This window comes from Phocoena sinus, chromosome 2 (genome assembly GCF_008692025.1).
Source record: "Phocoena sinus isolate mPhoSin1 chromosome 2, mPhoSin1.pri, whole genome shotgun sequence".
NCBI classification, from domain to species: Eukaryota; Metazoa; Chordata; class Mammalia; order Artiodactyla; family Phocoenidae; genus Phocoena; species Phocoena sinus.
The window spans coordinates 146827483-146843695 of record NC_045764.1 but is presented as its reverse complement, the minus strand read 5'-3'; the positions used below and the strand labels follow the sequence as shown (position 1 = coordinate 146843695).

Genomic DNA, 16213 nt, shown 5'->3' with positions numbered 1-16213 from the left:
GCGGGAGGAGGGGAGGGAGGGCGACGTAGGCGCAGGGGGTGGAGAGGGGCGGGGCGGGCGGCTGGCGGGGCAGCCCCAACCGCGGCTGGAGGAACCTGCGGACCGGTCAGCGGCGGCCAATGGGAAGGCAGGATGGTGCGGGGGCGGGCCCGGGCGCCGTGAAGCCCCGCCTCCTAGGGTCCGCAGGGCTGGGGCGGAGCCAGGTCCGCGTCAGGTGGTCCCGGGCGGGCGGACGGCGCAGGGGGCGGGGCGCGGCGCCGAGCGGTGAGCGGCGGCCGGCTGGCGGCACCGGGCACCAGCTGCGCGAGCAGGTACCCGCGGCGGAGGTGGCCAGGCCGCCCCAGGGGGCGAGCGCGAAGGCGGGGGTCCCGGCCCGCCGCGCCCCCATGCTGCGGTGAGCACTACGCGCTCCGCGCACTTGTAGCCGCGCTGAGCCAGCCCCAGCCCCAGCCCTAGCGAGCCGATTCTCCCCGCCCCGCCAGCCCGGCCCCTACCTGCGGCCGCCGTCGGGGGAGGGGGGTCCCCCCAGCTCTGCGGAGCCGCATGAACAATAGGCGGCGGCGGCTCCTGCGGGCGGCAGCAGCCCCGCACCCTATGGATCGGCCGCTCCATGGAGCCCTCCAGAGCGCTTCTCGGCTGCCTGGCGAGCGCCGCCGCTGCAGCCCCGCCGGGGGAGGATGGAGCGGGGGCCGGGGCCGAGGAGGAGGAGGAAGAGGAGGAGGAGGCGGCGGCGGCAGTCCCCAGGGAGCTGGGCTCCGACGCGCCGCTGCCCTACTGGACGGCCGTGTTCGAGTACGAGGCGGCGGGCGAGGACGAGCTGACCCTGCGGCTGGGCGACGTGGTGGAGGTGCTGTCCAAGGACTCGCAGGTGTCCGGCGACGAGGGCTGGTGGACGGGGCAGCTGAACCAGCGGGTGGGCATCTTCCCCAGCAACTACGTGACCCCGCGCAGCGCCTTCTCCAGCCGCTGCCAGCCCGGAGGCGAAGACCCCAGTTGCTACCCGCCCATTCAGTGTAAGGCGAAGGCGGGGCCCGGGAGCCTGGCGGGGAGCGGGGTGGGGGGTATGATGGATGCCTTGGGGTGGTCGCAGGGGGAGGGGAGCCCTCCTCGAGGGTTAAGCTTGGGTGGGCAATGATTGACCTGGGTGTGTGTGTGTGTGCGCGGGCTCGGGCTGCAGGGGCTTTGGCGGGTGCAATCAGTAAGATAGACATGCCGCAGGCCTCGCCTGGAACCTCGGGCGCTTGGGCTTCACCTTCACGCGACCGCCTCAGCAGCAGCTCCTGATCCCACATCTTGAAGCCCCAGCAGGAGAATCTTCCTGTCTCCAGCCTCCCCGCCCCCCCAGTCTGGAAGGATTTTAGGCAAGCTGGTGGTTTCTGTCATAACGTTAGTCCCCAAATCAGGGACCTTCCCGACCTCTTCTACCGCCTGTCCCCGCCCCTGAAAGGCATTTGCTTTAAAGGAGACGGGGGTGTCTCCCGCAGGGCTGGGCTGGCTCACAAGTCCTGGAAGCCTGTGTGAACTCAAGGCTGAAGTATCTTTGAAATACGGTGTTGATTTCTTGGATCCTAATCTTGTATTTAAAAAGTGGTCCCTTGAGGAGTCTCACCAAATAATGTGCTATAAGGGTGTGTGTGTGTGTGTGTGTGTGTGTGTGTGTGTGTGTGTGTGTGTGTCTGTGTCTGTCTGTCTGTCTGTAGAGGCAGGTGATGAGTGGAGAAATGATTAGCAAGGGAAAAGTATGTCATTCCCCCATGAGAGATCAGGAGCACAAGATATAGTGGCTAAATCCCAGGGCCTTGACACCCAGACAATATATTTTCTCCTTTCTTCTCACCCTAGATCCTTGCCTATATTTGGTATTTGCCAAATCTCAGGGGGACCATGCCCAGGGGTCCCTCCCAGGGCCTTTCTTCTAGGGTCCTGTCTTCACCAGTTTCCCAGGAGCTCCCCTTTTCCACACCCTGAAATGAAATTTTCTTTGTTTTTCAAAGGAGTTAAATTGCCATTAGAATCCTTTAATCAGTGATGCTAGGTGGTTTTAGAAGAAAGATGTAAGTATCTTCCGGTGCAGTTTACACTATTTTGTATTTGAGGGTTTCCGTAATTTCTTTCCTGTTAAAAAAGTATTGTTAATTCACTTATATCATTATTTATTCCATATTTTGTATACTTTGTCTCTTAGCTCATTTAAAAAAGTCATTACCAAGGGCCAACTTTAAACATTTAATTTTAAAATTTTATTTGTAACAGTTATTTTTCTGGTCCTGTAACTTATTTTCACCTGAACAATTATATCTTAAGATGTTTATTAAATACCATTTATTAATATCAAAATCATAACCTCTTGTTTTTCTACTGCCCTTTTTTTATTGGTGTTTTGACTGTCAAATTGATGTTCAAATGTTTAATTTCCTTTGTTTCTCTCTCCCTCTTATTCAGTTTAAAACTTCCTCCTTCTACAGTTAATCTTTATAATACCTGCAGGTGACAAATTACTTTAAATTGTTTCTAGGTGTTACACCTTTTTGCCTTAGTGCTGGAAAGATCAAGGCTAAGAGTCCTAGCAGATAATGTCTCAAATAATATTGAAGATGAACTTGGTCACATACCGGAAGAGTTGTTGGCCTGGCATGTTAGAAAACAGTGTAGTTTTAAACGTGTCAGATTTTGAGGGTCTTTGTGGGTGAGATTTGGTGATTTTTTTTTTTTTTTTCAGAGACAGCTAATATCAGAGTAGAAGAGCTCTGTGAGGTTCATGAACGGGAGCTGAGTTTCTTTAATATCTTGTGCTCGCTGCTGTGAGAGCAGTCAGGAGCGAATGTGACTTAGGTGGGAAGAACCCATGCACAGAAAGCCAGGCAGGTCTACACTGTGCCACTTTAGAAGCTTCTTCTCCATTGGGTGCCCAGGACTTCACCCAGACTGTAACAAAAGTTACCTTGGAGAGAGTTGATTCTGATATCTAAAACCCAGATGATGAGAAAGTAGGAAGTACCTTGTACTTATTGAAAGAATTGACTTGAACAACAGCATTTGAAGGTCTTGGTAAGTTATTTTATTTAGCCACACTAAATTCTGATCTTGAGTGGAATTAATTTTTGATAATTCAGAAAATTTAATTCTAGTCAAAAACCAATTAGAGTGCCTAGTGAAAGAGAGATACTGTGTTAAATACCAGGGGATAAAGAAATGAGAAGATGAGGAGGTACTTAGAAGTCACACGTGAGGGAAATTGGTGATGTAAACATATAATTTCAGTGCAGTGCTTTGCTCAAGGAAATCTTGAGCAAATCTTGGTGATCTGATAAAGGGCCTCTGGTCTGTATGCTGTGTCCACTGGTTCATTTAGTGTCGCTCAGAAAATAAAGGTGATTGTTGACCTGGTCTCCAAAGACTTAGAATGAAATTGAGCCTCCGACAACTTTTCCCCAGTTACTTTTTTCAACTTCCTCTCTGGGACATGAATTTTGATATTAGATTGTGAATAGAAGACACAAAGTGAAGTAATAATGTTCAGTTTTACTTTCAAATACTGCTTTTCAAAGTGAAACTTCTGTTTCAAACTTTAATCAAAATGGAAGAGGGGGAAATTATTAAATCTTGTGACAAAGAAAGCATATAAGAGTGATATTATAAATCATGTAATGTTTATAGAGTGCTTTTATCCTCTCCAATGTAGGTATTAGAGTTTAGCTCTCCACGGGGCTGACAAATATAAATAACCCAGGAGCTTGCTCATCTTCTTTATTTTGGTGAAAGATGGAAAATGTAAAGTTCCAAATGTATCATCTTCAGAGATATATAACCCTAGGTATTAAAAAAAAGCTTCTCTTACAGGAGAGTTGTGTCAGTTTTCAAGCAGGGCACAAATTAAGGATATTACTAATTTACATTTCTTTTTCTTGCCTTCACTAGCAATATAAGGATGTATTTTCAGACGTACTTAAGATTTTTAAATGAGTGAGGTATGTACCATTCACTTGCCCCAAACTCACCAGAATGTGCCTGTATATTTAGTTTCCAGGGATATAATTGAGAGGGAATAACATCTTGACTCCAAGACTGAAAGAGATAAGGTTTTGTTCCTGATATTCCTGGAAATATTCTTCCACAGAAACTGAAAAATGTGCTGTGTGAGAGTTGACCTGATTCTTACTTACAACCAGGTCTTGACTGGGGCAGGGAAAGGGAGGAGAGTCCCACATCCGCGCAGCTGCAGTGAAGGTCTAGTTTCTATCCAAAGGGACTTCTTAGCAGGGAAGGGAAAAGAAAGGACCCTCCCCACATCCCCCACTGTTTTGTCTTTCTTCTTGTAAGCTCCGTTCTATACGTTTTCTGAAGGCTGGTCATAATATTTCCTCGACGAAATAGCAAGAACCTGAGAGTTTATGTTCTACCCAGAGAGAGACCATTGCTTCATCGCCTTCTCCACAGAGGTTTTCTACCTTCTGTGAAATACCATTGAAGGAGCTGTCCTTTCAGCACCCTGGTTCAGAATCACATCTTTTAAATCCCCATATGTTTAAATAAATATCTAACACGTCCTGTGTGTTCACAGCTACGCTTCAGACCAGAGGAAAGAAGAGGGTGGGTACAAGAGAAAATACAACAGTTAATTCCCTTAAGGAGAATTCAGATATTCAGTTGAGGAAATAAGGTATGTAAATGCACATTTATTAAAAAGGCACATATCTTTTCATCAGTGAAAAATCTGGCAGAAAAAATGAGTGTTTCTTCCGTCTATGACCATGGGGACTCCTAGGATAACTTACAGTTTTCTCCAAGAGGGTTTCTAATCTCTCTTTGACATTGGCATATTTTTCTCACTCATATAGATGAGATAAGGCAAGAATTAGTAATCAGTCAGGATTCATTTTAGGACCCAGAAACACTCAAGCTATTTTAAGCAGAAAATGATTTAGCACAAGAAGTTAGTTGCTTATAGATTTTTTTGGAAGGCTGGGGAGAAGGGGCTGTCAGCTGGACCTAGAGGACCAACTCCCAGAACATTGCAGACCTGGCCCACCAGGCAAGCTGCTGCTGGTCTGACTGAGATGGTACAGAATCAGGAGTTGCCATTGAAGCTGCCGACTTCTCAAACACCCTGTCGTAGTTGCTGTCCGATTAGGTGACTGCTTGGCCTTGCAACATTCCTTTCCACATCCACAGAGCTAATTGGACATTGACATGCTATTGCAGGAAAAACCCCACTTCTCCACAGCCATGCTTGCCAGAAGAAGCAGCAAGGAGATGGTCTCCATCTCACTTCCGCCTTCTGAATCTTGTGTATCTTATTGGCTAACCAGCACTCTGTCAAGGAGTCTGGAAAATGTAGTGTTTTAGCTTTCTGACCTCTGTAGTACTGAAAGGTGTGCTGGAGGATTGTAGAATGGACATTGACTGCTAGTCTGCAGGACCTGCCACACCATTTATTCTTCAAAAAGAGTGCTAGATGAGGTGATAATCTTCTATATACCTAAAGGCAGTCCAACTAAGTTTTCCTAAGAGTTTCCTTTGTGCAGACTGCTGGGTGCATTACAAAATACAAATGAATATTAGCCCTAGATAGGATAGAAGTGCTATAACTAAGCAAAAACAGTTTTGAGCCCCACCATCATCTGAATGGAGAATGAAGGCTTCATGGAGCTGGCTGAGAATGGAAGAGAACAGTCAGCGGTGGGCAGTTCCTCTTTTGGTCTTGCCAAGGGTTCAGAAATATATCTTTGTGTTCTTATTTTTTTTAGCAAAATGTGACTATTCTCTGTATTTGTTTCAGGAGGTCCAGTTTAATTTCTTCCCCCCAGATCTGAGTTTGGTTTATTTCATACTGAGATAGATTTTTTTCCCTCATATTACTTCCCTGTCTATTGGTCACCAGCTGAATATTTGGCACGATAAGGACAGTGGTGAGTAAGACAGACAGGATCCACCCTTGTGCATCTCGTAGTTTAGCAGGACGATAGGCGATGAACAAGTAATTATAACCTTGTTGAGTCTTGCCAGAAAGAGACTGCTATGGAAGTGCTTGACTTGGGCCTGACCTCATTTAGTCGGGGGGTTAGGAAAAGTTCCTCTATTAGATTGATGGTTAAGCTGAGACCTGAGGGATGCCTATGAGTCAGCTAGGTAAAGACAAAAAAAGAGACTTAGAAGACAGAGAATAGGGTTTTGATGAGAGAAACATGAAATAGCACTTTGCTCGTATAGCAGCACCATATCTAGCCCAAGATTTATAATCACTGGTGGTTATTATTGACTATCCATGGAAGCCTTTCTAAGCAGAGCTAAAGATAGAATCGTAGTACCGTAGATTCAAACTCTGGATTTGGGATGGGGAATGAGTGGTTGGGTGTGATACTGGAAATCTCAGGGGTGGACCTGTGGCCCAGGTGACTGCTGGGGTAAGATGTTGCCTACGAGACTCCTTACTCAAGCATCTTAGTCACCAGGTCTTGGTAGAACCAAGTTTTGAAGATCTCCCAATTTCCTCCTTACTTTTTCCTCTTGTCATCATGGCTGCTGAGGTTCAGACCCTTGTGCTTGTGCTCCTGGGTTACTGCAGTGGCCTCCATTTGCTGTTATATTCCACATGGCTGCCAGAGTTGGTTTCCTTTCTAAGTCACAAGACTGACAACACTCTCCTTCTTAGAGATACATGACTCCTACCGTTTACAGTGTGAAATTTAAGCCCCTCAGAATGGCTTTAACAACATTTCATGACCTGTCTGACCCCAGCAAGGCTTTGAACCTCATCTACCCTAATGCTTATAATCCAGCTGCCCTGGACTCCCTGAAGTTCCTGATAGGCCATATACTCTCATGGCCTATGTTCTTTTTTTCTTTTTTCTTTTTATTGAAGTATAGTTGATTTACAATGTTGTGTTTAATGTCTGCTGTACAACACAGTGACTCAGTTATACATGTATATTCTTTTTCCTATTCTTTTCCATTATGGTTTATCACAGGATATTGAATATAGTTCCCTGTGCTATACAGTAGCACCTTGTTGTTTATCCATCCTATATATACTAGTTTGCATCTGCTAATCCCAAACTCCCAATCCTTCCCTCCCCCACCCTCTGCTTGGCAACCACGAGTCTGTTCTCTGTATCTGTGAGTGTTTTTGTCTCATAGATAAGTTCATTTCTGTCGTATTTTAGATTCCACATATAAGTGACATCATGTGGTATTTGTCTTTCTCTGTCTGACTTCACATACGGTGATAATCTCTAGGTCCATCCATGTTGCTGTAAATGGCATTATTTCATTTTTTATGGCTGAGTAGTGTTCCATTGTATATATATATCACATCTTTTTTTATTTTTTCAACTAAATGCTATTTTTTTAAAAAATTTTTTTGGAGTATGGTTGAGTTACAATGTTGTGTTTGTTTCTGCTGTACAGCAGAGTGAATCAGTTACACATATACATATCCACTCTTTTTTAGATTCTTTTCCCATGTAGGTCATTACAGAGTATTGAGAAGAGTTCCCTGTGCTGTACAGTAGGCCCTAATTAGTTATCTATTTTATATACAGTAGTGTGTATATGTATCACATCTTCTTTCTGCATTCATCTGTCGATGGACATGTAGGTTGTTTCCATGTGTTGGCTGTTGTGAGTGTTCTCCATGCCCCACGGTTCTTGCTCATGACCTTCCCTCTACCTGGATTGTCCTTCTCCACTTGTGCTTCTCCAAAATGTCATTGCCTGATGAGATCCCTCCCACTCATTCTCTAGGGCCCATTTCAAATGTTTCCTTCCTTGAGAATCCCTTCCCCACTCGCCCTTAATCCCTGTCCTGTGGTGGGAATTAGTGATTTTCCTCATCTTTGGATCATACTGCTACTAAAGTGGTCTGGTTGTTGTGTGTCTGCCGTGGCACTGGATTTTATGCTTCTCACTACCTAGTATGTACACAGTAAAATGTGAATAAGTCTCATAAAATGATCTCCCCCAATTTTCCTTTTAGTTAGAATGGTTGCTCTTGGTACAAGATTCTGCGTGAATTCCCAAGTGGAAGTTACTTCATGACTATGTATTGAATGCCTACTCTGTGCTAGTCACTAAGGATAACGTAACAGAAAAAAAGTGAATCACATTTCCTGTCTTTAGGGAGTTTATAGTGAGAAGACAGAAAATCTAAGTGCGCAGACAACTTGCTGTGTTTACCCACCCAGGTAACTGGGTGATAAAATGGTGTTTTTCACATTTTTTTGACTTGCTTCTTTTTTTCTTTTCTTTCTCAGTGTTAGAGATTGATTTTGCGGAGCTAACCCTGGAAGAGATTATTGGCATCGGGGGCTTTGGGAAGGTCTACCGTGCTTTCTGGATAGGGGATGAGGTCGCCGTGAAAGCAGCTCGCCACGACCCGGACGAGGACATCAGCCAGACCATAGAGAATGTTCGCCAGGAGGCCAAGCTCTTCGCCATGCTGAAGCATCCCAACATCATTGCCCTTAGGGGGGTGTGTCTGAAGGAGCCCAACCTCTGCTTGGTCATGGAGTTTGCTCGTGGAGGGCCTTTGAATAGAGTGTTATCTGGGAAAAGGATTCCCCCAGACATCCTGGTGAACTGGGCCGTGCAGATTGCCAGAGGGATGAACTACTTACATGATGAGGCAATTGTCCCCATCATCCACCGCGACCTTAAATCCAGCAACAGTGAGTACGGAGAGATGAGGCTGGAGGGCTTACAAGCACTTTCAGACTCAGTCCATGGCTTCGGTTGGAGTGGATTCCTCAGGAATCTTAGTGGGCAGCGAAACGCTTTGCTTAAGACCAGTCCATCCTTGACTTGAGATGTAGGGGGTGGGATGAATGCCAGGAAAAATTGGTTTAGGAGGAGAAGAATGAGGCACCGGAGGGGTTTGGGATAATTCTGAGCTTTCATTAGCAGGCGTGGTTGGCAGTATGTAATTCTGATGTATTGTGCAAACAAAACATATAGATTTATTTTTCCACTTGAGGAAGGGGTGCCTGTGATCACAAAAGGGGTTTTCCTCTTCGGTGGAACAACAGGTAAAGCAAACCAATACCACCTGTTTGCATTTCTACCTAACTCCCCAACCTGAGGTCCCCACCAGAGAAGGGGTATAAGGCAGAAGGGGCGTGTTGTTCCAGCTGGGAGGCCCATTCTGGTGGCCATTTCAACTCGGAGAGCGCGACCTGGCTGGTAGAACTACAGCCCTCCTGGTAGCCTTGGGGTGGTATTAATTAATTGTCATAACTGCCCAGTGTTTAATAGCAGGGAACTGAGAGGTAACTTTATTAAACATCTAGGACCCATAAATTGGATTGTAAAGAAAGTGTTACACATAATTAAATGGTGAGTTGGTAGAAACTTCAGTCTCTTTCCTTGGCTGGATCAGCAGGCGCTGGGAGTGTGCTTGTTTTGTGTGGTAATTTAGACTTTCCCTTGCCTAAACTGCATGGTAGAGAGGATACAGTTTGCTAAATGGCATATGCTTAAAATCACGTTGAGCATCCTGTCCAGAGAGGAGGGCGTTAGGACTTTGGGGCCCCAGGAACTTCACTGTCTGCATCCTTCAGCTTTGAGCCCAGAAATCCTTCAGGCTTTGTTCTGTCCCGAGCTGTTCCAGATGTGGCTTATTTTTCTGTTGATGCTATTGTGAGTCTGTTAGCTTTAAAAAATACGTTTTAAATTACATCGGTAGTAAGTGTTTTTGTTGTGCAAAAATGAGAAAGTGTAGGTAAACAAAAAGAAGAGAAAGATCACCCGTAATGTTTTCCTCCCAGTGGTATAAGCATTACATTTGGCATATTTTTCCAGACATTTAAAAAGCATATGTGGGGACTTCCCTGGCGGTCTAGTTGTTAGGACTCCATGCTTCCTTCCACTGCAGGGGGCACGGGTTCGAGCCCTGGTCAGGGAGCTAAGGTACCACATGCCTTGTGGTGCAGCCAGAAGATAAAATAAAATAAAATAAAAATAAAAAGCATATATGGCCTATATATACACAAGTATACTTTCTGGTTTACTTTAAAATAGCATTTATTACCCTTACCTCTTCTGCCTGCACCATCTTCCCCCTTAATAAAAGCAAAATTCATCCTTGTGAGAGTATGGAGCATTAGCTATGTATTTTAGACGTAATGCATGTGAAGGATTTAAGTTGCATAAAATAAAATCTGGTCTCTCTTTTCCTTCTGCCATATTCTATCTCTTTACTGTATGATTATTCTCATCCCTCCTGCAAAATTCTGTTCTATAAATGTATTAAATAAGTTAAAACTTTTGGTGACCCGCTTTTCAAAATAATTTCTACCTAGAGATTGCTTTGGATGATGGGGTAAGCACAAGCGGATGTGTTGGTAGAAAATGTGATATAGAAGCTGAATTTTAAAATGTTTTCTTACGTCCTTATCTGGGAGATAAGGCTAAGTGCACTAACCTTATGTAATTGAGCCCATTTAAAAACTTGGGCTAGGATGATAGTAAAAGTTAATAATTTCCTCTGCGAAGTTTTAAATCTGGGTGTAATTTCAAGATGTACGTACAAGGTTTTACCTTTTGTGACTTGCGTTTAGAAGTCTAGGCTCTTGTGAAGGAAAAGCTAACTTGCCGAGGTTATGCGGTTTGCAGGAGACAACAAGGGACCTGAATGTCATTCTGTCACCCTGGAGACAAAGCCCTGGTCCTTCTTTGTCCTTACGTGGGTTTTAGGATTGCTGAGGGGGACCTTCAGGTACAGTGTATGGTGGCAGGAGTTGGGCTTACACATAGGGCAGTATTTTAAAGGACCTCGTCAAGACAGTTGAGGCCCTGAAATGTCCATAGCGCCCTGGGCTGCATGGGTGGTGCTGATGTTAATGCCTGCTGTAAATCTCGCACGTGAGTTGGGTGGCTCCTTGACATTTGTCTGCGGGCGGGTGTTTGCCTGGGATTGAATTTATCCAACATGAGCCCTGATGACACCATTGCTCTTGCTCCATTGCTGTGTGTGCGTGACTTGAAAATCATTTTAGAAATGTTATGCTGCTTGTTTGCCTCCAGTTTGAGTGTCATAACTTCTTTGTGTTTTGCAGGCCTGGGGATACTGGCCAGGTTCTCTTGGTTTTTATTAGGGGCTCCAGAGAGTTGGATTTTGATCACAGTCATGTGAGGGCAGAACTCTATGAATTATATGTGTTAGTTGACTTTGAACCACTAGAGAAAAGAGTGAAGTATATAGGGGGTCTGTCTTTGTGGAAAAAGAAAGTAGTTGGTGATAAACATCTAGCTGTTACAAAAGGTTCAGTAAAAAAGTGATTTATTAAAATGCTTCATTATCCTGATGACCCACTTAAAAAAGTCATGTGCTGTTTGCCAGATGTGTATAGCATATAATATCCTACGTTCATATATCATCTGTAGTAAGTTGTCTTTGAAAAGAAGGCCGGGATGGGGTTTTAGAGCATCTCCACATGTCATCAGGGACCCAGGCTCCTGTTTTTCTCTCCATGATCCCAGTACATGGTTTGCATCTTGGGGCTGTCGTATGGTCCAAGATGGCTGGTGAGATGCCAGTTATTTGGTCCAAGTCACAAGCCTGAAGGAGCAGGAGAAGCAGAAGCACAGAAGAAGCTGCTCCTGTGGCTGAGTCGACTCCCATTAACTTCCCAGAAGTCCAGCACAACGCATCTGCATGTAGTCAGTGGCCAGAATGGAGTCCCACAGCCATGGCTAGCGCAGGGGCTGCTGGGAGATGGAGGATTTTATTCTGGGTGGCGTGGAGCCTAGCTGATAATCAGGGTCTGTTACCAAGGAAGAGAGAGAACACGGCTGGTGGGGAAGCAGCTGGCAGTCTTACCACGGAATCTGGGGACATGCATTGGGAGGATGTGTTATCCTAGATATGGAGCGTCTTAGAGCCAAACGAGCAGGGTTAGCCAGGCCCTGGGACGTGTGGCTCAGACCCTGATTTAACTGATGGTTTCTACTACTTTATTACAGTACATCATTAACTTAAACATCTCTTCATGAAACTACTCACTAAAGCCCTGGCTATAAAAGTGGATTTACGTGTCTCTGCTCCTCACTTTGGGGAAAACCAGCTACTTGATTGTTAGCAAAGGTGTTAGTGAAAGATGGTCTTTTAGTGGAAAGATTGTCCTTCGGGGGGGGGGGGGGGGCGCGGGGCGGGTAGATAAGTGGATTTCAGGATTTTGGTTTAAGGGCATTTGGCAGAATAGCAGTTTAATAGGGGCCATTAGAAATAAAATTAGTATAAGATTGAGATACGTGAAAAAGCTTTGGAAAATGAAAAGCCTTACTCCAAGTGAAGGTAGTGTTATTACTTTTATTTTATTATTAAAGAACTTCTTTCCTCCCCTTAGAAAGCACAGAAGAACATAGAGCTAAACACAATGTATGTTTTTCCATTTTGTTGGCATTTATGCCTATTTGTTTTCACCCCTAAATCTTACACAGGAGACCCTAATAAGTCCATTGCTTGTCGTATGCTTTCTCCCCTCCCCACTGCCCCCGACTGCTTGGTGTACTGTGACCACTTTCTTATTAAATAAATGGTCTTCTGCCACAAGATATTTAAAGGTTTACATTATTCCACTATTTAGATACAGTATATTAACTAAACCAAACCCCTGTATAATCATCGTCATCGTCAAATAATAATAATAGTAATAATAGTAACAACCACCAAACCCCCGTATAATAATAGCAACAAGAAGCAACTAATGCTTATTGAGTGCTCTCTTTAGGTCAGGCACCGTGTTAAACATTTTATGTGGCTTCTCATCTAATTCTCACAGCAGCCCTGCAGAGTAAAGACTGTGAATGTCTTTATTTTTACAAATGAGGAAGTGGAGGGTCAGAGTGGGCAGCCAGTTCTCTAGGCTGTCACTGCCAGTCCTAAGACCAGATGCTGGGCCCAGGTCTGACTCCTCATGGCTGCACTGCTGCCGGCACTCTGCAGTGGGGCAGCCAGGGTGTTTCGCTGCCCCCTGTTTGTTTTGTGTGACCCTGTAGTGCTTTAGTTTTATATAATTAGGAATAATATTCCTCTGCGCACAGGGAGCAGCCACATTTCATCGACGTGTGAGGAACTCATTCTTAATTTCATAGCCGAAAGGGCAGAGGTGAGCGGTGAACCGTATTTGGTTTGGGACTAGCCATCCCTGCCTTCCTCTTTTCAAATGTCAGCGTAAACTTCTCATGGGTCTTTGCTGCCTTATCGCCCTCTTCTTCCTCTGAAGGCATTTCCCCCTTAAGCCGAGCCGGTTTCCTCCTTCCCCTGGAATATACTGTGTACTACTTCCCAGCCACTGGGCCCTCATCACACTTACTGTTGCTATGGGAATAACCTTGCTTTCAGGAGTACCCTCGCCTCGTCTCTCTGCCTGTCCAAACCCTACTCACTTTGCTGTGCTCAACTCAGACCTGGCCACTTCTCCTTCCCACTGGCCTGTCACTGGAGTCAATGCTAAGTAGTCATTGGTGCTAAATCTAAGTGATCTGATAGTATGTAGAAGAATACTAGGGGGACAAGGGACCAGAGCCGCTAGTCCAGTGGTTGCAAGCTCAGATGCCTTGCATTCAGGGCCCATAGTCTGGGAACCAGCTGGTGTAACACTGTAGGGCGTGGTGGGCATGATGGTGAAGTGAGTGCAGGCTCTCCCCAGCACAGGCCATTGAAGGACAGATCGAAACACCGTGCTGGCCTGCAACCCGCTGCCCTGTCGCATCCCCCGGCCTCCTCTCTTTGTTGGCTCTGCTGTCAGGAGCATCTGCTACATCTCCAAATGGATTTTGTATCTTTAGCTTCCAGGCGCATGAATGAATGAATGAACGAGTGAAGAAAGTATCACTTGAATTAGTCTACTTGCAGGATCTCGGAGGGTAAAGATTCCCCTCGTCTTGTTGGAGGACATCCCCCGTGCCTCACTCGCATGGAAGTTGCTCTTCCTCCTCATAATCTCCAGGCCCTTGATCCTTCCTAATGTCAACCTGTTTCAGGCGCCAAGTGTGGCATTTTTTACAGGGCATTCGTTTCCAACCTCCAACGCCCCTGCCCTCTTCTTTGCCCACACCCTTCCCGGATGCCAGGCCCGAATAACTCACTGGCCGATGTCTCCCCTGTGGCCAGGTGCAGGCTGCCAGGTGCTGCAGGCGCAGGCCACTCCCCCCGGCACCTGGCTCCACTGCCTGTCTGTCGCCTCCAGCCTCAGCTCTCCTTTTGTTCCCAGCTGAGAATCCCCTGCAGTTCTCCTCACCACATCCATTGCAGTTTTGTGGAATTGTTCAGTTGGCTGATCCTCCGGCAACTGGATGCCTGGGAGCACCCCCCTGCCACCCAGCATGTGCTTTGTGCCTTTCTCCAGCCTTCTCTCAAAGTTCCCAAGGTAAGGAAGCGGAAGACCTGCTTTCTTAAAGTGTGAGGAGGACAGAGCGTCCATCTCGCCCTTGGCGTCAGGCTGGCTATCACGTTCTGAGCCCTGGAGTGCCCCCTGACTGGATACTGGCCACAGCCCCTGACTGCGTTTCCTGTGCAGAATTTCTCCAGGCTGAGGGTTTGCGGTCTGCCTGCTGTGAGGCTTGTGGAGCTCTGTGACCCACTGAACGCACGCCCTAGTGTCCTCTCTCCGGTACACTGAGGTGGAACCCCTTCTTGCCTGAGGGATGCAGCCGCTAAGGCACAGCCATCCCGGCAAGGAGCCATATGGCAGAAAGGACTTAGACAAGAATGAGGAGTAGCTGTTCTTTTCCTATAGGAGAATGAGATGAACTAGACGACGTTCCCAGGGTAGATCTAGCAGGCAGCAGTATCAGGCAGAGCACCCAGTTCCCAGTTCTTTTCGAGAGGTGCCTCATGAACGCATCCCCAAATGAGACACTTCCAACAGTACCTGGCTCAGGCACTGCCAAGACTCTCTCCCCATTTCTGCTCTTTGTGGTTCTTTGCTACAAGGTCTCTTGCACAGAGAGTTGGAGGATGTCAGACATGTTTTGAGAGCTTTTCCTGGCAAAAGTGTACAAGCACTCACTCAATGAATTAGACTTCTCCTTTGGTTACACGAGGCCATACCTAAGGTTGGCCAACAGGTACCAGGCATGTCCCAAAGTATTGTGTTCAGTTGATGGGTAGCATTTTCCATGAGTACAGAGACACGTTCTGCACGTCAAAATAAATACATAAGTGAATAAAGCTGAAATGAGGCAAATAACCAGTCAGGTGACTCAGCAGGAGAAGCTGGCGAGGCCAGGAGGTCTGACCTGCAGGCTTCATTGCACCTCTCACTTCTTTAACTTTGCCTGGGAGCCTTGCTTTCCCCCTTTCGCTTGGCCGTGGCTGTCTCCTGTGCTGAGATGGCTCTCATTTGTGTGTCATTTTGAGCGCTTGGTGTTGGGACTGTAACAGGAAGCAAAACCAGACACGGTCCCTGCCCTGGAGGAGTTCCCCGTGGGGTCACGGAGAAGGACCTAAAACCAGCACACAAATGCCCAGTGCGAGCGTGGCTATCCAGGAGGCGATGGTGCCCTGGACAGTCCCCCTGGATTCTCTTGCCTCAGCCCTTTCCCAAAGTTTGTGGGGCTGAGGGACCCCTTCTAAGGATTCATGAGGGTAATTGCCCTCCTCATGGAACATTTGCCCTCATTCCCCCCAGCTTGCTTGGGGAAGCTGCCTACCTTTCCTTCCTCTGGTGACTCTGGGGACTTCCCTGCAGCTTACTCAGGGGCAGGGAGAAGCTTGGGGCCCTGGGCAGCATTTAGACACCTAGAAAGCCTGTGTTGGAGTTGGAACAGAGGATTGTGTTGTGTGAAGGATCTTGGTAGGTATTTCTGGACTGTGATTGAGCCTTGAGCTTGGGAGAAACAGCCACGGTGAGGGGTTGGGTTCAGGGCAAGAAGGGCTTTGCAAGGTGTACGGGCTCTGATGTCCACAGGATTCTTTAGTCTCTTCCCCGTTACCTCTGTTTCCTCTGATTTGAGCCACGATTGAAAGTCAGGTAAATTATTATGTCTTCCCTTCCCCACAATCCTCCCCAAACAAATTTGGTAACAGCTAAGTAGCGATCTCCCCTTTTCGCAGGTGGCCTTTGGCACGGTCATCGCTCAGGGTCAAGATTTGTGCTTCGGGATCTCACAGGAGACAAGAGCCTGCCCGTGTCTCCTTTCGTCCACGGCTCTTGGAAAATTTTCCATTCCTGACTTGGTGTTTTCCCTCATTCCCGTGAGGTAGCTCAGGGTC

General features: G+C 46.7%; 1 protein-coding gene across 2 annotated transcripts in view; it reads left to right on the top strand.

Annotated features, from left to right (window-relative positions):
• Positions 1-64: 64 nt before the first annotated feature.
• Positions 65-16213, top strand: part of MAP3K9 (mitogen-activated protein kinase kinase kinase 9) — a 71633-nt gene continuing 55484 nt past the window's right edge. For both annotated transcript variants that reach the window (XM_032624287.1, XM_032624286.1), the window contains exons 1-2: positions 65-1013; positions 8253-8666. In XM_032624287.1, the coding sequence (XP_032480178.1) occupies positions 611-1013; positions 8253-8666 (817 nt within the window). In that variant the 5' untranslated portion in view covers positions 65-610. The remainder of the gene's footprint in view (positions 1014-8252; positions 8667-16213) is intronic.